Genomic DNA, 25855 nt, shown 5'->3' on the forward strand with positions numbered 1-25855 from the left:
AGATGACAGAACAAGGAACTATGGTCTCAAGTTGCAGTGGGGGAGGTCTAGGTTGGATATTTGGAAAACTTTTTTCACTAGGAGGGTGGTGAAGCACTGCAATGGGTTACCTAGGGAGGTGGTGGAATCTCCATCCTTAGAGGTTTTTAAGGCCTGGCTTGACCTGGCTCTGGGATGATTTAGTTGGGGTTGGTCCTACTCTGAGCAGGGGTTTGAACTATATGACCATTACGGGGAAGGTGTACCTCTTAAACCCAGGAGATCCGCGCATAAGGGTGAAAGAAAAAAATTCCCAGTTAGGTAGGCTGGGAAGCAGGGAAACAAAATCCTAAACTATGGAATAAGGCTAAAGGTAAAGGTGGAGTGAACAACAACAACAAATATTGACAGGAAAGGAGAAAAAAAAAAGTACTAAACTACAGTAAAACTAACAGGTAAGTCACTATCTGATAAGGTAAAGGGAGAAGCAGCTTTGCTGTGGATTCTGTCCCAGACCAAAGGCAGTACAGAAGGAACTGGGGGGGTGGTCGGACCACACAGCGCTATATATACACATCTTGCTCACAGTGAGAGGGGAGAGGTGCACATGTGTGGTCCGATAGGCACTGCTGATGTAGATCTCCAACCTCAGGCGCAGGGTGTGCTGCTGCACTTACAGTGGAGCAACCATAGGGACAAAACTCAAAGAAGAACCTCCTGAATTCAAGACACATCTAAGCTTTGATGATGAGAGTTTTCCAAACCAAATGACACAATGAAAATGTATCCCTTTATTAGATCAGTTCAGAAAGACTCCCTGAACTTCTACATTTGACTTTGCAAACCTGTCAGTTAATTTAAATACTCATGTGAGTGGGCTCCAAGAAAAAAGGAACTGAACAGAATTTTAACAGGACAAAAATTCATCCTAAAACTTATTTTTCACACTTCAAATATACATTCAATGCAGTCCTTAACCTTTACTTTTTTTCAATAATGTCTGATAGACAAATATATTAAACGGATATTTGCATGCAAGCTTTCCTAAGAAGCTCCCCCTCCTTTGTGAAAGGTTGGAAATCAGTTATAGAGTGAAATACTCTAAATATAGTATTTTAGAATGATCTGAAGGGGCATAACATAAATGTGACTTTGTATAGATGTCCCAGATTTTTCATTTGGGGGCCCGAGAAGATGGGGGGGAATTGGCGTCTCATATATTGTGACTTATGCACCCCCCAATCGAAGAATGGATGCATTTTAAAAGTTTAAAAAAATGGAAGACATTAAAATATTAGTTGATTATGTCTACAGAAACCATCACTTCCTTCTAACTTCAACTCCTCCTATAAATCACACTTCCACACATTTTATTTTAATAAATTTATGTGGATTTGAAAGAGCTCATTTAAATAGGATTTAAATTACACACATTAATGTGTATAACACACACCTACCCCCACATGTAATCCAAGATGCCATCTTGCTATACGGAGGAATCGCCAATGATCTCAATCTGTCTTCCAGAGCCCCTGATTTATAGGTATCATTTGAGTTATTGTTGTGACATGCAATGTCAGTCCAAGTTGACAGCCAATACTTGGAAACATTATATTAGAATTAGAGCCATGTGGTACGCCCAACTATTTTTAAAGGTGTCTGATGAACTCTTTTGGTTTCAGCTCACAAAGTTTTTTCTCAAACTTCTTGAGTTTTACTCTGGAGTTTCAGATTCAAATTAACCCCAAAACAAAGCTAAACTCAGACAAAGTCACCTGAAACTATAAATTCCTTCTTTCCCTGAAGAGGGCTCACCAAGGGTTATCCAGGCTTATCTGGGACTTCAGCCTCCCTGTGATTTTGAGCAGGGCTGGGGTTTGCAAATGAACCCCAAGATTGGGCAAAGCTCTAATGTGAACTTTCAAACTCTGTAGGAGAATAGTCCTAAGGCGGTGCAAACAAAATGTTTCAAGTACATGGGGAAGGTCTTGGGTATGGGGGGGAAAGGGGACTGACTCAGTTAAGTCTGTCTTACCTTTCCCAGACAACCGTCGTGGCTGCGTTCCAATGCAAATGCTTCTACTATCTTCGTCGTCCTCTGGGGGCCGGCTCAGATCATCCCAGGCACATTTGGCACTCACTCCACTCAGGTTCGAGCCATCTGTCTCAATCCCTTTATCGACTCTCTCCTGCTTGAAAAGATCCAAAGAGCCAAGACTTTTTTGGGTGTGGTTTGGATCTAAGCAGCTGTCAGAAGCAGAGTCTTGCAGCCCACCTGTTACCATCTGAATGCAGAACAGCTTCTTTCCAAATCAGCTCTCGGGTGACTACAGCTATGACCCCCCCTACAGGCTTCTGAAGGACCCAAAGCACGAGAAGAGTGAATATATTATCTCTCTGCAAACTGACCAAACTTCTACCCCCCTTCATTCAAACTCTTACCCTTGTATCAATATGTTAAACCACAGATAAACTCAATGAATGTGCCCAACTGGAAGTTCTTAGACACCACAAGTTTTCTAGGATACACACAGTTGTTGCTCGTAACGTTTAGCCCTTGGGCTGCAGCTAAAAATTCAAGTGTAGATTTACCTAGCGAAGGAACTACTTTGTCTGAACTTCCAGCTTTTCACCACTAGGGGATGCTGTTAAGCTAACCCTCTTTAGGGTTGAAATACAGAGGTGAACTCAGCTTCTATTAGTTGTATGTATTTGAATGCAAGGCTGGAGCTTTCTTCCTGGTTTCAGTTTGTACACAGTAAAAGTGACAATTAAGTCTGCTCCAGCCATGTTTCAAATAGAGTTCTTGCTTCAGTGTACTGACTCAAGCATGCTTGGATATTAGATGCTCTGAACTTTGTTTTCAGGTATCAGATTTTAATGGAAACTTGCACGCAGCATTTGTATCCACTGCAGTTTCCAGATTATCAGTGCAAGCCTCTTTGTCGTTGCAGTGGTTTAAAGGGCTGACTCCAAGCTAAAGTAAACATCATTTCTGTTCAGTTTTGCATTTCATTACCTACATACCCCGTCCTCACCTTCAACAGGTACCTCACGTTCGGTGTCAGTTTAGTTAACTGTCTAGTTACCAAATTCCTGCTCGTGCTATGGGGTCCCAGTATGCTCTGGACTCATGACACAAGGATCAGGGGTAGGAGTCAGCTCCAGAGGGTGGTCATGCCATTTATAGGTACAACTGATGCCATCTCTAAGGTTCCAGTAAACTACTGCAAATTTCTCACCACTGAATAAAGTCTAGCTCACATCCTTCAGTGATGCTACCAACATCTCTGCTTCGATGCATACCTCAGGGACATCTCAATATGAGTGAGAACCTAGCAAACGGTGAAGCAGGAACTTCATGCATTCAGTGAAAGAACGGCTCTTCGAGTGGTATATACACACTCCAGTAGCAGCAATGAAGACTCCTCATCTCTACCTTAGAGCTCGACCCTGCTAGGTGCTGAGTGCATTCAACTTCCATTGACTTCCGAGGGAGACTTGTGAGCATGCAGCGTTTTGCAAGATCAGTCCCATAACAAGAAGTGTCTGTGCTAAGCTCTGATGTGCCTCTGTTGTCCGTGCTCACCTGCATATGCTGTAACCTACAAAGCAGTGTGTGCTGCTCTTGTGATTTTGAGATGTATTCAGAGCAGTCCAAGATCCACACAACTCAGCTAGAGGCACCCAACACTGCTGCATATACAGCTGTCATACAGCTGAACAAGTTCAGCCCTTGGACACAATTCTCATGGACTTCAAATAGGAAGCATGCCTGCTTATGCCAGGGCTGCATTTGGTCCAAAGCTTGGTTAGCTGATACAGCTGTCTTGAAGAGGTTGGGAACCACTGTGCTAAAAGACCAACTTCCTCCCACAAAAGATAATGCAATCAAACCACACGCTGGTTACAGGGCAGCTGGGCATTACCAGTTCTTAGGAATGTCAGGAGGTTTTTCCCCTGAGAAACATTTTCAATCACTGTCACCACAAAATGCAACTACTAAAGAAATCTCCTAGGTAAGTAGTTCTTCAGCCTTCACGTACCAGCTCTGAGCACGCAGCTCATTGAGGCCCTACCACTTGCCCTGCGTGTCCTTGTGCCACACACTTAACATGGGGCTGGCACGGTACTCAATACTGCAGCAGCAGCTTATGCCTGTGCAGCCCTCTGCAGAACCTCTGTTCTGCAGCACAGTAGAAAACATACATGCATCTCCTTCTATGTGCACCTGGATAGGACAGAGGCAGGAGACGCACAGAACATGGACTGTTTGTACCCAAATAGATCAATGAAGATCTACAATAGGGAAAGCATAGTCAGAGCTTGAGATGGCACGATGGGGAAAAAAGAAGTTCTTCTACACCTCAGATTGCCACGGCTGACTTGCATGTTAGGAAGTTTGGCCCCCCCTTTGACTTAGAATCTCTATTAAACATGTGGGCACTAGGGGGAGCCATTGTGCAAAGAATAGTCAAGTGCGGTCTAGGAGTGAAGAGCTCTGACATAAAAATTAAATATCACAGCAAGCTTTTAAAAGTCAGAATCAAATCTTGCTAGCTGGGGTGGAAGACCAAAAACAATACCAAAGTAGAACCATACTCCCATACCACAGATGGTGATCTTTAGAGATCTCAGGCTAAGCAAGGGGTTCAGCCCTGGTCAACACTTCATGAGAGGCCAGGATAAAAGGATGCTAGAAGTGGAGTTGGTGACTCAGTAAGTAGCATTCTACCTTTCACCCTACCAAGTTAATACTGTGATCTACATAAGATGTAAAACTGAAATCCACTTGGATTCATTCAACATCCCATGGCGTTCCCTGTAAGAGTAGGGGTCTTAATCTATGTCCTGGCCCGATTCCTGTTTTGTTCATTTGATCCTGCCTCTCGCTATACTCTGTAGATTCAAATGAAAAAGGATTCTTTAAAATCTGCCATAACCTTCTGTGTACTGTTATATTCACTGTTTAACATCTCTGTTTCAGCTATGCATTTCCATGGTAGGAGATTATGCATTTTTCAGAGTTTTGTACTAGTGCCCACCATTGTAGAATCTGAGCACCAAGAAACACAAGTTTGTTAGATATAGGGAACTATGTTTCTGCCAGATTTTTATCAGGATTTTAAATGTACATACCCCTGGGGAAAAAAATGAAAATAATTTGGTTGTAATAAACAAGATGTCACATTAGAGAGACTGAATAGTTATTTAAGACAGTTAGACATAGATGTATGGATCATAAGACAAATGGAATAACCAACGTAAAACCTGTTATATTGGGCCAAATTTTGAATTCTTTACTAAGGCAAAACAGAATTGTAAAGCAAAACACACCGATTTGTTACACTCAATTGCATCTATGGCCCAACATCATGTCTCTGATAGTGGCCAGTACTAGATGCTTCAGAGGAAGATGTAAGAATCACACAGTAGGTAGTTTTGTGGATAATCTGTCCCCAGATCAAGATCGTTTCCTGATCTCTAGTAGTTCGGTTGGCTTAAACTCTGAATCTTGAGATTTAATATCCCTTCCAAATTTTGTTTTATAACAACTTTCAAGTCTTGAAATCCATATCCCATTTTGTTTTGAATCTTATTAAAATTTTGGCTTCAATGACTTTCTGTAGCAGTGAGTTCCACAGTCAGTCATGTATGAGAATGTTTCCTTTTATTGGTTTTGATTTTCTTACATTGAAATGTAATTGCATGTCCTCTTGTACGTGTGTTACAAAACAAGGATAAAAGTTCCTGATCCATGTTCTCTATACTATGTGGCTTGTTATAGACTTATATCCCCTCTTATTCATCCCCTTACTAAGATTTAAAAAATCCCCAATTTTTCAATTTCTCTACATACAAGTTTTTCCAAGCCCTTGACCACTCATTACCTTTCTTTGAACCCCTTCAATTTCTGCAGTATCCTTTTGGAGATGGGGTACTGTACTGCCAACACCATTTCAGACAAGCCCGCATCATTGATTCACATCAAGGCATTGTAATATTCTCCACTCCTTTCCTTAGGCAACCTAACATCTTGTTAGCTTTTTTCCCCACAGATGCACATTAAGCAGTGATCTCCAATGAGCTGTCTATAATGAAACCCAGGTCCCTTTCCTGAGCTGACAATTTAATTTGGAAACCTATAAGGTGAGAGAAGTTTTTACCAAGACAGTACTTGGATAAACTGAGTAAGGACTTCAGGATTTGGCCCTTCATCAATTGTAGCACCTTTTATCTTAAAAGATCCTAGAGCACTTTACTGCAACATTTAAAGGAATCAGTTCATTCATTGCTGAAATGCAGCCATCTCTAGGGTGGAATGCAGACATTCAGCCAAGCACAGCAACACCAAACAGATATATTCAGTTATGTGCCTAACAACAGTTGATCATGAGAACTACTTTTACTGAGAGAGAGAATGTTAATGAGGACAGGAATTATCCCTAACTAAGAAGTGCTATGGGATCCACTTGAACAAGTAGTTCAACTTCACAGAAAATGGGAGGCGCTACCAACAAAAGGGCTGACATATATACTAACTAAAGACATACTTGCAGATGTGGATCGATCTCAAATATGGTCTCTCCTCTTCGCATATCTGTTATCAGCCATGGGCCTCCAGCTCTACAAAGAAAGACAGGCAGTGAACCAAATAAGAAAGTTACTCACTCCCACCAGGAGCTCCCTCCATTACTGACGGTGCTTAATCAGTACAGGTGCCTATGTGGAGCAGGAAATGAAGGGTTTGTCTTTAAAAAAACAAAAACAAAAAAACAAAAAACAGCTAGAAGCACCTCCTCCACATGGATTGCTTGTAAATCTTGCAGTGTCCTGTTATCCTTTAAATCTTCAGTTCCATAATGAAAGTTCATTACACTGCATAATCTGGTCACTGCATGGTTATGCTCGACCCTGCTCAGACTCTCTCTTATTCCTGAATCCTGTTAAGTTTTCCAAAGTTCCAAGCTGCTGCACAGTTCAGGAAGACAGGTAATATGGTTTGATCCCATTTACACTGCAAGACTGAACTATGTTTTACCTTTGCTAGGCACCGAGTTGTAATCGAATAACATCTCAGTGTTTACACAGAGGCTAAATTTGAAGGTAGACAAGGTCAGTGGCCAAACTGACAAAATATTTAGGTGCCCATTTGCATCCTTATATGCCTAAATACCTTTGTCAATCCAGTCCTAGATCAGCAAAGAACCAAATTCCTAGCTTCCTGCCATGCTAATGTTCCTACAGTAAACATTCTGCCTGGTTAATGTCCAGTGCTTTTTCACTTAAATGGTTCAGAATAGTTTTAGCTTTTATTGGCAATGGCGGCTGAAAGGGTCAACACCTCTCCTAGCAGAGGTGATGGGAGACAGTTTATTGCAAAAAGAGGCATCCTGAATTTCACTTTGGCTGACAGTCAGCACAGATGGTCTAAAGTCAGTTTAGAGCTCTATTTCTCATTTTAAATAAAAACAGGTTTAATTTACTAGAATTGCTGTAGAAACTCACTTGCTCATTGGATATGTTATTGCAATCAGCCATCCCCTCGTCTGGCCTTAGATGTTCATGTTATACTTTCCTTATACATCAGATGTTAAAATGGTAAAAATGAGTATTTTACATTTTCTGACATTAACTGACGATCACTGGTTTATCTTATCACTTTGGGATTGGCAATTGTGAACTGCAAAGATGCTATTCACCACAATCCCTCAAAACTGGGATACTACAGATATCTAATGCAATTCCTGATTACCTAAAGTCAATGCAGCTTTTGGCTTCAAAACACATGTACTTCTTGCTTTTTGTCCTACCCTTGCAGATGTAGTTGAAAGAAATACCTATTCTAGTACAGCTGGCCAAAGGATTGCACTCTTTTTTGTGTGTGTCTTTTGGAGTATTTAACCAGGAGAAAGAAGCAGTTCCACACAGACTTTGAGCAGTCAGGGGTCAGACACTGCTTAGAGTCTTGGGGTCACAGGAAAGAGACTTGCATTCACGCTAAAATATTCCTCCCTGGGGCATCCTCAAGGACTGTCTGCACCTGTGCTGAGAGGAAGGGGTCTGAGCGAAACAACATCAGCCTAATTCTGGATTGTCCCAGAAATCTAGACTGGACTTTCGAAAATAAGCATTTTGTTGAGGCTAGAAAAGCCTGAGGAGTTTAAGCCCTGAGTGTGTGCATGCAAAAATATGTAATATAAAATCTTCTGATCTATTACTACACTGCAATACACTCCCGGCCTTTAAAGACACGAGAAAAACATTTGAATAGAACACCCAGTGATGTGTATCCTAGCAAGCAAATGGTTTAACAGATTTGTGCTGCTAATTCTTAGAGAATTATTATATCACACAACCTTTAAAACCACATCTTTCTTTGTCCAACCCTAACTTCGTTTTTGGCAAGAGGGAAATTACACATAACCAGCTTTACTAGGAAAAGTACCACCATTCCTAGTGTGAATTAGGCCACCTGATCTGACTCAATAGGTCATTTATAGAGATGCTGTCCAAATTTTGCTAGTAACTGTAAACTAGGCTCCTTCCTTCTTTTATCATGAGCTGTACTGAAAGGTCATCTCAGTAAATTATTCTGGCTTAGTAGCCTGTTCTTTAAGAAGAACTAATAAGAAAATGCTGCAGGCATAAGAGGAAGGAAATTAAAAGTTTAAGATCTCATTCTACTCTGTTCTGAACAAATGGATTCTCAAGTGTGTTAAGATGCCATCTAAGTCTCTGCTCATGAGAAAAGAGCTGCACTGAGTTCCCATCGCCCACAAAAACATGTTTAAATAAGCATAAGCCACAAGTTACAAATAAAAAAACAAGTGACAGCGTTGCCTCCAGTGAGGGTCCAGTTCTGCACGGCTGCTTGGGGTGATAAGCATTTATGGTCACCAGCCTCAGAAGTCAGTTGGGGGTGCTGTACTCACATAGGCACAGTCCGAAGCAGTTCCAAGATCCCCTGTCCGTTCCATTGCTGTGCTGCATGCAGCTCCTCAGTGCAAACCCCGACAATCTATAGCAAGAACAAATGGATTAATCACAATGCAACAGGTGCAAGAGTACCAAGCGCCAATGGAGAGAGTTTTGGCTTGGTTAGGATACAGACCTCTTCCTTGAATCTCTTTGGAGTTAATAAAACAAGAATGGGCTCGTGCAGCAAAACTACCATGCAGCCCTTTAGGTTGCCATCTACATGATTCTTACTGGCCCCATCAATACCTTTTACTGTGCTGTGCACTGGCCACATTATTACATACTTGGATTTTGCCCATGTAGAGGGGATCAAACTATGCAAGAGCCCAATGAAAACCAAGGTTCAGTTAGGTTCCACAACACGGTTATAGCAATTTGGTCTAGGCCACGTAGGGAAGACCAAGTTGTGTGAAAACATATGCATTAGGGCCCCAATGTGGTAAGCTGACAAACAGGCAATAATTCAGTTACCCAAGACGCTCTCCTCCTTCTCACTTGTTTTAGCAACTTCAGCTAGGTTAAAGGAACAGCTGCCGTGAAGGAATATTCAGGCACTTGTAAATCCTGGGCAGAATCAATCTGCTGACCAGCTAAATCTCAGTGGGCATTATAAAATGTAGCTAGTTATCCACTGCGTGATGTACTCCTCACGGCAGGGGAGATGGAAGACTTCCTCCCCCACCCTCCCGTCGAATAAAGTGTTTGCCTTTTAACATAGGAATCATCACACTGCCTCTGACCAGAGGTCCCTCTGACAGTGGCTGTATCACTCACCTCAGAGGAAGAAGCAGGAAACCTTTCAGTAGATAGTAATGGAACAGCAATCTGTGATGAGGTTTACAGACCCTACACAAAAGACTAAGGGAGTGATGGAGCAGGACTGGCCCAAGGTAGCCCTGCTGCTCAGCAGCTGCGGAGCATGCTCCAAATGGAGGCCCTGCTTAAAAGGGGACTCTGACAGTCCAGCAGGTGGAGAGTGAAGGGGAGGCTGTCTGAAGGAAGGAAGCCAGTTCACATCTTCTGGTATAAAGCAATCCACAAGACAAGGTCTGGACTGTGGGTAAGGCCCAACCAGGAAGGTAATGGCCTGTTCCTCTTCAAAGACACCATAATGGAAGCTCAATTTAAATGTAAACCCTCTATCTACCCCAGACATCCCCACATCTGGCTGGGAGAAACCAGGGAATACTGGGGAATGACCAACTAACTCGGCTGCCTAGCCTGTAGACTGCCCGGCAAGGCCATCCAAGGACTTTGGGTACTGCCAAGCCATAGCCTGCGGGCGCCCATGTGAAGCCTGCTACACCACCTCACAGGGGAAGTTTCTTCCTGACCCGTCATGTAGTGGTTGGCTTATGCCTTGAAACAAAGGTTTATATCCCCTCAGATAAGTAATATCAACACTGATAGAGATCCATGTGAATAACTATCAGTGCTGGTATGTGTTATCCTCCACCTGCCTCCCTGTAGAACTCTGCTTTCCGTGACTGGCCTATACATAGCCACACTCCACCCGTGTCCCCCGAGAGCCCCATTTCCCCTACCCATGCGCAACCTGAACTGCCCTCATGGCCCCTGTCCCTCTATTTCAACATTCCCCTCCTACATGCCTTACGATAGTCAAGCTTTAAAATAGAAAAAAGTGTCTAATTTCTTCATTTTCATGATCTTCTTTCTCATGGATCAAAAAAAAAAAAAAAACCATAACAATAAACCATCAGACAAACGAAGGGGAAAAATAAATGTTTTTATTGGGAAAGGGGTTGAAGGACTAGGATCCATGAATTTAGGGCTGTCCACTGGAACAAAAAAAGCCGGGTACTACAGAAGGGATGGGGAAAACAGGTCAGTGAAGAGCACAGAGTCGGCCAGGAACTTCATTTCTTAACCTTGCTCCCCTCCCCCATATCTCCAATGTACTTCTTATTGATTCCCCCATTATCTATCCCTTTCCCAGCCAGGCCTCCTCTTATATTGTGAAGCCCAAAAGTGGACAGACTTCCTCAGGGCCATCAGATGGGGACTCCCTTCTGACAACCTTCAGAGAGAGCCACTGCTTTCGCAGCAGAGTTGCTACGTGTGGGTCTCTGATTAAATGGGGCTTCAATTCTAGGCCACTCTTGGTCCCTTCTGTGACCTCGTTACTAGTAGGGGCTAAGAGAGAAGGGAAGAGAGCTCTTCCCACAAGAGAAGCTGCTCCCACAGGAGAAGCAGAAGTGTGGGAAAAATCAAAGCAGCTGGCGGATCTGAGCAGCAGCTAGTTTTACTGGCATAACTCAGTTAGGATTGCCTGAATAAGTGGAATAACTGTTTAATTTAAAAAAAAATTCATAAGTGATCTATGTCTAAGATGTGAGTGAGAGAGAATTGTGGGGGAGGGGGAAGATTGTTGTCCATTGGCTAAAACCCAAAGAAATGAGATTCAGGGCTATGTTTGAAGGAGGCTTCTTTAAAAAAATGTTTCTTGTGCAAATAAATACTTTTCTTAAACATTAGCTTGTTAGATGGAAAATTTAACTGGCCTCTGAAGCATGTTTTGTATCAAATTTGCAGACTAAAATTTAACCATTAAGTATGCAACCACAGCACTGTCTCCCACGGTCTAAGTGCAAATCTCAATACAACCTTAATTATGGTGCCACCTTCTGATGCCCCCATAATATTTTAGATATTATTTAGGTCACCAGCATAAGCAAAGCATACTTTGTGGAAGCATACTTTGTGGAATGTGTTTTATTTTCCCATTAGTTTTCCAAGTTTTATTTGACCAGATACATATTACAGTTTGTTCAACACCTGGCTGCATTTCAGTGAGTCAAATTACTTTTCTATCAGCCCCAGGAAGGAAACAATTCCACTCCTGATCTGAGAACTAGAATGAAGGGGATGACACCTCCTGGTTATAAGCAAAAGAAGAATGAAATCCCAGGTAAGTCCCCATCTAAAAACCTGGTGTAACTCCTCAGTGACAAAAGCTCTTGATCATCAAAGCTGCAGAAAGAAAGGTGGAAATCAGAAAATAATCATTAAGCAAAAAATGCTGCAGAACTGTGCTATTTATCAGGGAAGAATGTGATGTCAGCTCCATTTTGTACGCATTAGTTCCCAGAAAATGATGGCCAGAACAGCCATTACTTTTCTATACCTGTAAGAAAGTAACAACCCCAAATGGGGTCTGTACTGGTTGCATCTGAGGATCTTCAGTCAGCAACATATGCTGGATTCTAGATTCGCTGTTGTCCAAAGGACTGTGCCACGATACATGGTCGCCACTACAGAAGGTATTTTCTGTGGAGGGGGGAAAAAAACAAAGATATTTAGTAATAAAACTGCTGCCAGTATTCACCCATGCTGGGTCTTTGAATTTTCTGCAGGCACCCATCCCTAGAGCAGGAAGGTTATCTAACTAACATTAAAGCATTTGAATTCACACTTAACTGATCTGTTTTTGATCATAGGTGCTGCAAGCACAGTGCTCTGGACTGACCACCACCACCAGAGGAAGACAGACTAAGAGCATTTGTCTTGCTTCTATCTATTATTATAACCCATTTAATTTCTCTTGGGGGAGAGGGGGCATAGTAATGAGAATATAATACACAAAGTCATCTATCTATATTATATGATTACTGAATGGCAAATCATGGCCATAATGCCTGGCTTAGATTTGCCATGAAGAAAAGATGCTTTATAGCAGATGAAGTCCACCTCCTACGGAAGTTCATAGCTAGGCTGTTACAAGTCTGGCAGGAAAGCTGAAATCAATTTTTCCCGCAACTGCATGTTTTAACAACTCTGGTGCTGCAATGTTAATAGCAGAGCGCCCTCTGACGTCACTCCACAATGGTGGGAAAGCCTCTAGATGGCTATAGTCTTCACTCTATGCTGGGATAAACTGCAGCAGAAGCCAGAAATTCCTCCGTATCCCTCCCTTCTATAAGAGAGGGGCAATTTCTCTCCTCTCCTGCTCAGACAGAAGAGGCGGAAGAGAGAAGACAAGCCCCATGCGCTATATCTGGTGCCTGTTAGGTGAGATATTCCGGGGAGTGGCACATTGGAACCTGTTTATACAGGAGAGAAAACTTCACTGTAAAGGTGTGATGGCTTGCTAGAAATGGAGTGAAGTATCCTGAAATGCAATGACATGCACAACTCAGGCAATTTCTGTGAACGACACCAGGGGTAATTCTGTACATTTTGTAAATCTGAACCCTTCATTTGGTTCTCATCCTCATCTCATGCTTGTTGTTCACAGTACTTTGACAGGATGTACCAATTAACATTCCAGAGACCAAATTCTGTCCTCTCATGCAAATCTGGGGTTCCCAGTCAAGTCAGTGGATATGGGCACTGTGTGCATGCATCTGACATCACAGTCTATCACACTGCCTTCCCTTTCTGTAGAAGTGTTTTGTGAAGCCAGCTGTGTCTCAAAAGGTGGGGAGCCTGCTGTCCTCACAATGGAATGTTCTAATGTCGTAGTTATACCAGGGGTGTGAGAGGAAGCATTTTCCATTAAAATAAAAAAATCAGACAAGACACTCATCCTACAGAAAGGAAAATGTGAATAGTTACTTTAAAGTACTGTGCCATCTGGGGTACTTCCTATGGCATCAGAGTGTGAGCCCATTCAGAATGGGGGTGTTATCTGCTTTGGAATTCTCTCACCCCTACTATTACCAGACACACCTTTTTGTACCATTAGTGCTATACCCCTCCCTACTGCACCCTCCAGCTGCATGACTACCACTCCAGAATATTTCCTTTTAAATAAATATCTCTGTGGCTGACTTTTCAATTCTTATTCACTGAGCAGTCCTGCTGACTTCTATGTCACTATTTGAGTGGGTATGAATTAATCCTGTTGAGTAACAGATGTTTGCCAATAATTGTGTCATTATCATCACTAACAGAGATTGAAGAGCTCTGGACTAAATTTACTGTGGCAATTCTTAGTTTCTCCACCAGATGTCCCCACTGTTTATTTGAAATTTAGAAGTCATGTTTTACAGCTGCATTTCTTGGAGAGCTCATTTGATTTTTTTTTTTTTTTTTTTTGGGGGGGGGGGGGGGGGGGGGGGAAGGGGGGGAGACAAATCAAAATAAACTCCAAGGGCAACTTGGCCAGAGAGGTTGGGTGTGGAACAGAAGTGTTGTAATAAGCAAGGGAAAATATTTTATTAGTTAAAATTAGAAAAGAAAAAAAAATACATCAGATAAGAGCTGCTTAAAAACAGTTTAACACTGTATACCAGTGTTCTGTATTGCAAGGCCCAAGAGCCAGTGGCGGATCCCATCGACCCTAATTAACATTGACTAATTGTTAATATTCCAATTTATTTTATTTTTAACATTAGAATATGTACCGAGCCTATCAACGTCCGCCTTTTTTACACGTCACATTGACCACATGGTACGATGTGCACCAATAAGTACACCCAAGTACATCCGTTGTATAATAACCGTAATATTACCATAGCAACCAACGTGTTAATTTAGTAGTTGATGTGGCTCTCACATTGAAGATTTTTTGTCAAACTGGCCCCCGCTTGAAAAATAGTGAAGTTCACGTTGTATACAATAAATTAAATGCCTTGAGCTCTTCAACTGAAGGGAATGAGGGATATACAGTTTAGTGCATGGTTCTCACAACCCTTACTTTTAGGGTCACTGAAACAAGATTTTAAAATAAAAATTAAGTACGATTTCCAAGTATCAAAATTCAATGTGTTTATTTTTAACTATACCTTTCAATAAATAGTGTTTACAATTTCATGAAAAATCTTTCCAATATTTTCCAGTGAGCCAACCTATTAACTGAGATCTGGCTGATTAACAAAATTTGTAATGATAAAAGCCTCTTGGTCACAGTTTTCAGGAATGAAACAAAGCCACAAAAGAACTCATTCTGGGGCCCTGTCTTTATGCCACAACATTTTGCACATCAAATGCTCACTCAATTCTATGCTGATCGATCCCTAAGTTTCACTGCTAGTGCTGCTTCTCCTGGGAAATCCCAGTCCATTTAGAGCAGGTTTTCAAATGCAAATGTCTCTGCTGGAAACCCACCTGTTTATGCCTATTCGAACCCTGAATACTTAGAAAATGTTTCTCTCTCACACACACTTACAAATACCACAAAATTCACATTGACTGCTCAATTAAACCACAAAAAAAAACCAAAAAACCCATGTGCAAATAACATGATCCCCAATTTAAACTCACAAGACCCAGGAAATTCAGAGTTAAGGCTTGAAACTCAGCTCTTAGCTCTCTGCATTATAATTGTAGTCCATGTGAGATCAGCTCTTGTAAAGAAGCCATTGCTATTCCTAAGCAAGTTTGAGTTACAGATGTTTCAGCAGTGTAAGCCAAGAAATTATGGGAACAAAAGAGGACCAGATGTACCACGTAGGTCCACATTCTTGTGTGGAGATAACAGCTGAGACTACCGACCTTCTCCACCCCACACATCAAACTTATCACACTTCTGAAAAAGTGCAAGAACAATGAAAGCCTTTATTTGTGTAAGTTTAAGACAGACAAGATTTTTTTTAAAAAACCTGGAAATCCCCAAGATTGTTTATAAAAGATTTTCCCATCAGAAGTTAAATTATATTAAACAAATTAAGTTTTGGCAAAGTTTCGGTTGCATCAGAAAACTGCCTTCCCACCCAAAACCTGAAAAGCATGGAAAGAAGAAGTTAAGGGAGAAGTCTCCTGCATTGTTTGCCCCCTTCAAATGACGTATAATACTGTTGATGAGCCATGCCAGCACTTCATAAGGCTTCTCTCCCCTCTCCAAATGCATACCAAAAAGCAATTTGTACACCAGCTTCATGAAGTGTGCATACTTACGCAAAACCAAGAAAAAGCAGGAACAGGCCACGGGTACTACTCCAGGTAAATGGGAAGAGATGCATCCATGGCAGAGTGGGAGAAATAAGATTCCTGCCCAAATGTGCCGTGTTGCATGAATTGTGGTGTGTTTGAGGGATGTGCCTCACAGAACCATAGAAACCTTCGGGAAGGGACCTTTGAGAGGTCATCTAGTCCAGTCTCCCATGCTGAGGCAGGACGACGACCATGTGGAAATGTAAGGGAGATGCTATTTGGTCCAAAGAAGCAGTTTTCTGCTACAGTGCACTTCCGTTGTTCCCATACTATGGGAACCAATGTAAAGCTGCAGCAATTTTTCATCTTCACACTCATTTTTAGGATCTTTGGTTTGTACTCAACTTCATTTCCTCTACATCTCTAAGAACATCTTCTCAAGCTGGCTTTCACTATACTCCTATGACCCGTCCGTGCCTACGGTAGCCACTTGAAAATGCCAAGGTCAGGAAAGGCCACATTAACTCTGCCCGTACAGGAAGCTAACAAGAGCTAACAAGAGGAAATAATTTTAATATAGCAGGCAAGGAATTTGATCTGCACACCTGCAGTAAGAATATTTTATTTAACAGATTGTCCTGTCAGTTGGGAAGAAGCCAGCTGGAGTGTTCCCACCTCAGGAGGCATTCAAGGAGGGGGGAGGAGTTTATTTTTTTGTTGGGGGCAGAAAGAGATTAAAGGGAGGAAAGTATCACTGACTGGAGTGACAAAGTGTGAGGTGGGATTGGGTTCAGTGAGCTACGAAACTATAAGCCACAGGGGGAGTCAAAGTAGACCAAGCTTTAAAGCAAGAGGGCTTTTGCTCTCTTGCCAATAATTTAAATTTTACATGCCAGACATTGGAGATTTACTTCAAGTACAAGTAAAGCAGGGTGGGGATGGAGCACTGTTCTAAACCCTCTGTTCTCTGCCCGCACTATATACTTTAAGCATGTTCTACAACTTTGCTGACGCATCAAAACAGCTAATTCACAAAAGAAACTTAGCTTTATTTTTTTTAAATTAAATAAGTAACGAGAAAAAGTTAGAAATCTCTTTTTAAGGATGTATCAAATCTGCGCATTTAGAACAGGCAGAGGAAGGATGCTGAGAGTTAGCTAAATGGAAGACTGGAAAAGACCCAAAATACTTTGCATTGGCAGGTGAATTTGAATAATGACTGGGGACAAGAAAGAAAACATTTGGTTAAAACTGGAAGCCAACATTTAATGTTAGTGTTTTGAGGATCTCAGAAGTTTCTGAGAAAACATTTAACAGAATAATTTAAGCCAGGCTGGAACTCACTCACTTTCTATTAGGTATTTGTATTGACTAGAGCTGGCTGATGCAACATTTATTCTGACAGAAAACATCAATTCTATGAAATCAAAAACACTGTCTATCAATTCCAAAACTTTTTATGGGAAATTATTGAAAAATTTTATTTTAACAAGGTCAAAACATTTCATTTCAACTTTATAATCCAATATAAAAATGAAAACATTTTTACTAGTGTATAATAATTTGAATGTTTCAATTTTTATATTTAAATACTGATAAAGTTTAAAACATTTCAATATGGTAGAAACAAAATATTTCAGAATATTTCATTTCACAAAAAATTTCGTTCCAATTTGAGACAAATCAAAATTTTCTCCAATGTATGTTATTTGAAATTAGCCACTATTTTAAGGCAATTTTAATGCCAGCAGAAACAATTCAAAGTCACAATTGTGACCTGGCAATACTTTGCAAACAGTTTGTTGAACATATTCAACATTTAAGAGGAGGCAGTTCTAATAAGAAACTGGTCATTTCCAGATTGCTTTTCCACATCCATTCTTCAGTATCTGCTTAATAATCTCTCTTTTCCATAAACATTCCTGTTAGTAAATCTTCTTCACTAGAATAGTCACATGAGGAAAGTACAAAAGGAAAGCAAACTCAGCTGGCGCAAAACAAGTGAATATAAAACTTTCCGCCTAACTAACAAAAATTTTTAGAACAACAGAAAAAGTGTGGTGCTTTAGGCAGAGAACATTTCAACCCAGGAAAATAGATTTCTAGCCTGCTGTCTCTCACCATCCCTCTTCCTCCCCAATATCTCTTAGCCACCTTCTCTTAGGAGTTTTAAATTCAGAGCTGCAATACGATTAGCAGCTAGGCGCTAAGGATACACAAGATCTCTCATTGCAATTAGCTGACCTGTCTATACTGCCATTGCATTCAAATCAGTAACTCCCTGCTGCCAAATCAATTGAATAATGCTAGCCTTATAGTACTGCTTGTCGTCAGATGATACTATTGCAAGGAAACTGAAAATTTTTCCTTCCACAAATGTATTGGCAGTTAGACCTTGGAAAAGCTGCTGGGATAGTTTATAATTTAGTCCTTTTAAGAAGCTAGTGCTTCAAAGCAAGTAAAATGTTTGTCCACTGTCAGAATATTTCTCACTGCAATAACTTCTTATGGTCAAAGTTACTGCTTACCAGATACAAAAACCGAAATGTCATATTCTGCATTTTTCGTTCCTCAACTTCTTCTCCCTGTCTCCTCTCCCCCATGACAGCGCCAACACCTGCCTGCCTCTTGGTATCACCACTGCCTAATCCCTTCTGGTCTCCTGCGCTCATAGTCTTCATTCACTTGGGTGTGTTTCACATGAAGACGTGAGAAGAATGGAGAAAGTAAGTTTAACTTAAAAACTACAAAATGTATAAAAACCAGAGACAACAGGATGCAAACCAGTCACCTAACTAACTGCACAATCTTACACTGCCCTTTCCATCTTCCTCTGTTCTATCTCATCATGCTTATTAATTTAGACTAAATTCTGCAGGACAGTGTATATTTCCTTAGTCTATAAAGCCCTGTGCACACTTTTGGTGTTGAATAAGTGTTGCTCAATTAGTCTAGTCACTCTTTGCTTTTGTTCAAAATTGATGGAAGTTGGTTGAAGGGCAAAAACATTCCCACCCCTTTTCTACAGGCATGGAGTCATTTCTCCATGTACTTAACAGGGTCAGGGATTCTCTATTCTCCTTCTACTTCCCATTTTCAAACTCTGTTTAGCGTCTTGGTCACTGTTGTGATGGATGGACTTTTTGAAAATAGTCAAACTGCTCTTAAGAGTCTGAGGAAGACTGCTATTCAGTTGCACGGAACATGCTCTCTCTCTTCAGGCACTGAAAATCTTTGAATTTTCAGCAACATGGTCCAATAATACATTTGTCTACTATATTTTGATCACTAGATCTAATAATATTGCTTAGCTATAGTTCTGCATCCCCCATTTCTTTGTTGTCTTAGTATGGGTACAAGACACTTACAATAAATATGTGACAGTATGGTAGCAATAGTTAATGCGGATAAGATTGCCACATTCCTCCCAGGGGTCAGATAAACACTGTCTATATCACAGGAAAGTCTGGAATCTCATCTCTCCAAAGTGAAAAACATTTGTGTTTCCAGTTCTGAGTTGAGACAATTTCAGTTTAAAATTGTTGGAAGCCAGTCAGGTACCTCAGATCAGGGCAACTTGGGAGAAAGTCCATATGTAGGGAGTATGGAGGAGGAAGTATTGTGGCAAGATTTTAAGTAGTCTGAGGTTAAAACATTGTGGAATGTTACTTAAAAGGACCCCTGCTGCATTAGTGAGCAGAATGCAGGTGACACGGCCAAAACTTTAAATTAAATGCAGTTTATCATATAGTTGCAGAAATAAAGGAATTTTCCACATTGATCTCATCACCACCACCACACAGTATGTGTAATTTATCTCCATATAAATAGCTTTTATTCAGCATAGCTTTAATATTCAGGTTTTTTTTTTGTTGTCTCCCCCGACCCCCAAATCTGGCAATTCACCACATTTAACTTAGATTTAATGTAGATTTTCAGAAGCTATTTGCAGTTTTGAACTACCACCACCATTTGGGAAGCATGAAGCAGATGAAGCACCCAACTCTGCAATGTACTAGCCATAATTAAAAAAAAAAAAATTACTGTATTTCCACGCATGCCCACTAATAGATATTACTGTGCATACAAGGATATATTCTGACCATACCTGATATAAGAACAAGACATTTAAAATTAAGTCTAAAATCACTCCAGCAAACACGGTCACAGCAAATTGTTGCTCAGAAGTGTAGTATAAAGCAGTGTTTCTCAAAGACCACTCTATGGACCAGCACTGGTTCCTGAGATATCTCTGACATGGTATAGAAAGCCAGTCTGGTATCAAAAAGGTTGAGAAACATTGGTATAAAGAATAAAATATCTTTCAAGTCCATCTGCAGGCCACACTAAATTAAAAAATCTAGGGATAATGAAATTAACCCTAACATTGGCATAATGTATACGACAAGCCTATCTAATCTACATAGCAATTAACAGATGGGTTGGCAAGAGGGAAGAAAAGCAACAATGATGTAATTTGCAGGGTGTGTTGGCAGCATTGGTCTATAATTCCATTTTCAGCTTGAGCTGAATGTATTTTGGAAAGAGCTCACACAAGGAATTAATAGAATTTAAAAACCATGACGTATGTGCATTACGTAAAAAATAATTAGCGCTCTCCCTCCAGTGTTTCTCTTCTGCAATTTGGTTTTGCACTCACTTACCTAATCAGTCTGGAAAATGGAAACAGTAGGGAAGTGCCATAGCCTAGGGACTCTAAAGTGGTGCAAAACTGCAGAATATATCACATTGTGCTGCCCGCCACAGACATGCAACGTAGACAAGATGCCTAGGAAGAATTAAATCCCAGGAGCACAATTAAACAAAACCTCCACTGCAGGGATTCAAATTGGGCTCTTAGAAACAAGGAGGCCTAGACAGAAGGTTCTCTACGAAAAATGTGTGACAAAAACGATCAGCAGTACGATAAGTACTGCTGGGCCTTTGTGGTTTGAAAACTGAGTTCCTAAGACAGAACAGTGACTGATCTTGTACTTTCAACCTGCTGGTCAACTAAAAAAAGTTCTTTATTGCACAGCTCAAGCTTAATGACTTCAAAAGTCCAGTCCGTTTTTACATCCAAACTATGTTTAATGAGCCTTTCAATAGAGTCCCACCAATTCATACAAGTTAAAGATTATAAAGACCTCGCTAATCATCCAGTTCACCCCCCTGACAGCAGGCTCAGGGGGGCAAGCAATGGAGCTTGTAATGCTCCACTAGTGGAAACAGGATTCAGGTTTTTCCCCAGCATTAAAAACTCTCATTCAATCTTACTCAGAGCAGGGTTAGGCAACATGGGAAAGGGATCAAGGCTGATTTATATTATAGCTTCCACCGGTGGACAATTAGAGATTCCAGTTTTTCTAGAGCAGAGTAAGCCCTAGAAAATATGACAAATTACACATACCTGGAATAATAGCAATAAGAGCGTAGCTAATATACTGTAGCACTCACATCTATTTTACTTTAAAACTTTAACCGTTATCCAACTATATTAAAAGTAACTGTCTTTGCTTCTGTGCCTCCTTTACTCCTTCTCCTGCCTTTCAGATAAATTATTTCTTCATTATGCATCTTGGTGTTTTTGATGGTTTGTTCATTTCTCCTCCTTCTTCCATCCCTATTCCTTTTTCCCTGTCTTGTGTTTTCTCCCTCCTTTCCATTCTTGGCCTATTGAGGTGCTTCTACAACCTACATTACTGTAGCATCTGAGCACTTCTCATTTATGGATTTATCCTCACAACACCTATGCGAGGGAAGGAAGTATTGCCCCCATTTTACAGATTAGGAAACAGAAGCACTGAGAAGGGTAATGGCTTGCCTAAAGCAGCACAGCAAGTGTGGCAGAGCCAGGAACAGAACCTGTGACTATGCTGCAAACCAGAAACAGGGAGACTATTTCAGGAATACTAAATGTCTGGTGACCTGAACACTGCAACATCTCTACTAGAGCCACGGAATTTAGCATGTCATCAAAGATGGATCAGGACAGTTGAAGCTTTGGACTTCACTAACTCACATACATGTTGGTTATTACTATGACAGCCTGAGGCTGCGAACCCAGTGAAACACTGAAACCATGAAGTCTTAGCTGATACAACTGCAAGAGCCCTTTTTCTGAACGCAAGAGAACTGCATCACTAACTTTCCTTCACCTCCTTCCCTATTCCCAACCTCCACCTCCTTTTTCCCTGCCTTCAGTCTTCTGCCCCCAGCCTCAAAATCCACTCAACTTTACTCTTACAGGCACCTCTGAGTTGGTCTGCTCAAGTGTCCTTTGCTTCCCACCATCTAGAAGAGCCATGGGGATATTGTCTCCCCCCTGACCTCTCTCTAAAATAATCAGTTGGCAGGAGCATTGTTCTATCTCCTTTCCCTGGGCAGACAGTGAGGAGCCCGGCGTGGCAGCAGTTCACAGGAGACCCAATAAAGTCTCCGACTCTGACAGCACTTGGCTGATCACTCTCAGGCAATGCTAGTCACTCGTTTGGCTAGATGTCCCGCAGTGCACCAGCACTATTACAGAGCCATAGGATTTCCCTCAGGCAAGCCTGCAGAAAACAGCTGTGCATTGTACAGTTACCAAGACAATAGAGTGGGGTAATGCTGTCACTTTTTACATACCACTTTACCCAACAGTGGAGCTAGCACCCACTGACCTATTCTGCATCCACATCATTTGGGGGGAAAGAATGAAACATGTTTTATAGATATCCCTAAAAAGAGAGTATTTTAATGTACTCATTAAGTTGTTTCAATGACTAAACAGCCTCAGCTGGGGCAGCGGAAGAAAGGGTAATCTCACATGAATCCCCCTGGGGTGGGCGGGGAGTGGAAGACGAGGATGACGGTTAGAACGCATGTGTGTTTTTTGCTAGTTTAAGTGGATTCCTTTGTATTAAACATGGACCAGTCTCTATGATGTCTATAGCTAAAGTCTGAAGGAACATTCACCTTTTTTCTGATATAGGACATCCAGTGTCTAAAGTTAGAAAGCAATGTGATTCTGCTCCCTTATTGACATTAAGAAAGGTCTGAGACCCACAGGAGCAACACCCAACATGCTCAGACCATTTCTTTTCTCTTTGTACACTCCTGCCCCGTCAGTTTCAGCTTTGCTGCACAGGTATACACTTTCTGCAGAGTCCAGGGAAGAATGCACACAAGCTGAGCATGAGACTGGAAGTATAAGTGACTTAACTAGGGCAGGTTAACAAAACATTTAAGTTTTCAATTAAAATTAAGTATTTTGACCGAAAATCCCAAGTATTTTTATTTGGAAATACTGCCCTGGTGCATCATGGGAGCTGTAGTTTGGTTGCCAAATATCCTTACTCTCCACCATGGGCCAGGCTCCCCAGATGGATAACATCTTCCATGATGCATTATGGCAAGATACTCCCATTATACAACAACTACCCTTTTTGAGAGAGGAAATCAGGGTGCATCATGGGAGATATAGTCCAACCAGGGATTGCAGATGGGAACATGAGCATGACACACCCAAATTACAACTCATATGAAGTATCACAGCAGCCTTTCCAAAAACTAAATATTTTTAATTTTGGCCAAAAAGTTTCTGAGGCCTGGTCTACACTGGCGACTTAGGTCGACTTAAAGTCACTTACGTCGACCTACTTACACCCGTGTCTACACTGGCACCACTGTTAATTCAAATTAAGGTGCCTGAAAAATCAACTTAATAAGACCACCTCTGCAAGTTGCATAGCGCCTAAATTGAATTTGTTAAATCGATTTAGTGTCAGTGTAGACACAATGTCACTTAAATCGAATTTACTGACCTCCGGAATGTATCCCACAATGCCCCATTTTGACCACTCTGGACAGTCGCGCTGTGCTGCTCAGTGGTCACGCTACCAGGAAAAGTCCCCTCCCCTCAAGCGCCAGGAAGATTTGAATGTTCATTTCCTGTGCTGCCAGCGTGGAGAGAGCTTTGTCACTGTTTTCCGCATGGCTACTGCAAAGCCCAAACGCACTCCAGCATGGAGTCAACCAGAGGTCTTAGACCTCATCGGGCTGTGGGATGAAGTGTCCGTTCTGGCTCAGCTCAGAGCCAGCAAAAGGAATCTGGACATTTATGGGAAGATATCCCAGGGCATGCTGGAGAAGGGACACCAGAGGGACGCTCAGCAGTACCATGTGAAGATCAAGGAGCTGCGTCAGTCATATCAGAAAGCCAGGGAAACTAACAGTCGTTCTGGCTCCTCGCCCAAAACATGCCGCTTCTATGATGAGGTGCATGCAATTCTCAGTGGCGATCCCACCACAGTGCCGCCCCGCAGCATCGATGCCTCCGCAAGATCACAGTACATGGTCAATGATGAGGACTCCGTGGCTGAGGAAAAGGAGGAGGCTGAGGAGAGCAGGGTGTCCGTTCTCCCAGAAAGTCAGGACATATTCCTGACCGCCGAGCAGTCCAGCAGCACACAGGACAGCGCTAATGATCCCAGGGAAGGCACATCTGGTGAGGTTTTTTTCTTCTTAGCATTTCTGTTCTTTTACTGTGTGTGTGTGTGTGTGTGTGTGTGTGTGTGTGTGTGTGTGTGTGTGTGTGTGTGTGTGTGTGTGTGTGTGTGTGTGTGTGTGTGTGTGTGTGTGTGTGTGTAGGGGGGGGGCGGCGCACTAAGGGGATTTTAGGCGTTTTGGTGACTTTGGGGTTACCCAAGGAACAGTTAATTTATGTGATGAGAAATGCTACGTTTAGTAGCAGTTGATATCTCACAGAAACTTTAATGTATGTAATCTGTTATCTTTCGCAAAACTTTTCAGGGGAGAGCTGCCTTGTTCCTCCCTGCAAGTAGGATACTTCACTGCAATCAAGGGAGCCTGCATCATGGCGGAACACTGCTGGTACCCCGCTGCATCCAGCGGATCTGTATTTTAAGCATAGACCCACCAACCCAGCCCCCCACGCTCTCCGCAGTTCCTTTCTGTAAGGGTTTAAAATACCAGCACAGCTTACCACCCACCCACCACGCTGTCCTCAGATCCTCTCTGTAATAGCACAGCGAGCAGACCCTTATGGGAGGTCAGGAATGGAATGAGCCTCTGTGTTTGCCCTGTGCACTGCATGGGGATCATTGTCTACATTGTTGCAGTTGTATCATTTTCTTCATTCTGCTAACAATGGCTACCTTGTTGTTGTTGTTATTTTTTTCATTCTGTAGCACCTCAGCACTGGACCGACCCTCGAAAAATGCTGCAGAAAGATTATCTCAGATTAGAAAGAGGAAAGAAAAAGAAGAGATGACATGTTTGGCGAGCTCATGAACGCCTCAGCTGCCATAGAGACAGAGCAAAGAGTGTGGAGGCTGACCTTGTCCCAGAATATGGACATGGACAGGGAGCGTCGCAGAGAAATGATGGAGCATGATTGCAGTACCACGAAGGAAATGCTGCGAATCATGCGAGACCAGGCTGACATGCTGCGGCGGCTTGTGGAAATTCAGGAGGAGCAAAGGCAGGACAGAGTCCCACTCCATAATGCTCCTCAACTGAGGGCTTTGCCACCCTCCCCCTCGAGGTCTCAGAGGAGATTGTCCAGGCTACAGTACATGCTCTCCTCGAGCAGAAAGCAGTGGTGGCCCCGCTAACAGCAGGCCAGCAAGCTACCATCCTAGTCCTTGAGACAGTGAATGAACACTCCCTCCCTTCCCCCATGACTTGAATGTTCAGAAATAAAATTTTGCATCATTTCAACACATTTCTTTATTAAATCATATCTTGTTCTGGAGGGATTTGGTGGGCACAGATACTGATGGGGGGAGGGTCACCAAAGGCAAACATCATACATGAACAGAAATCAGTCCTGCATCTCATTGCAGAACCAGGTTTTCAAAGCTTCCCTAATGCAAAGCGCTCCGCGGTTCGCTCTCAGCGTAGTGCAGGCACCTGGCTGCTCATAATTGGCAGCCAGTCATTCTGCCTCCACAGCCCAACCCTGGGGGAACCTCTCACCCTTCGCTTCACACACATCATGAAGAACACAGCACGCAGATATCACAGAAGGGAGGTTCTTCTCAGTCATGTCCAGCCT

At 42.0% G+C, this 25855-nt stretch overlaps 1 protein-coding gene across 5 annotated transcripts in view; it reads right to left on the reverse strand.

Annotated features, from left to right (window-relative positions):
- Nucleotides 1-25855, reverse strand: part of SUFU (SUFU negative regulator of hedgehog signaling) — a 111233-nt gene that overhangs the window by 40065 nt on the left and 45313 nt on the right. For 3 of the 5 annotated variants that reach the window (XM_067537198.1, XM_067537200.1, XM_067537195.1), the window contains exons 4-7: nt 12107-12249; nt 8916-9001; nt 6534-6606; nt 2015-2171 (exon numbers count right to left, since the gene is read on the reverse strand). In XM_067537198.1, coding sequence (XP_067393299.1) covers nt 2015-2171; nt 6534-6606; nt 8916-9001; nt 12107-12249 — 459 coding nt within the window. The remainder of the gene's footprint in view (nt 1-2014; nt 2172-6533; nt 6607-8915; nt 9002-12106; nt 12250-25855) is intronic. The other 2 variants (XM_067537199.1, XM_067537196.1) reach the window with 1 other exon arrangement.

The sequence above is a fragment of the Emydura macquarii genome, unplaced genomic scaffold, assembly GCF_026122565.2.
Source record: "Emydura macquarii macquarii isolate MOO-44397 ecotype Brisbane River unplaced genomic scaffold, CSIRO-AGI_Emac_v2 contig_3692, whole genome shotgun sequence".
Classification (NCBI taxonomy): Eukaryota; Metazoa; Chordata; order Testudines; family Chelidae; genus Emydura; species Emydura macquarii.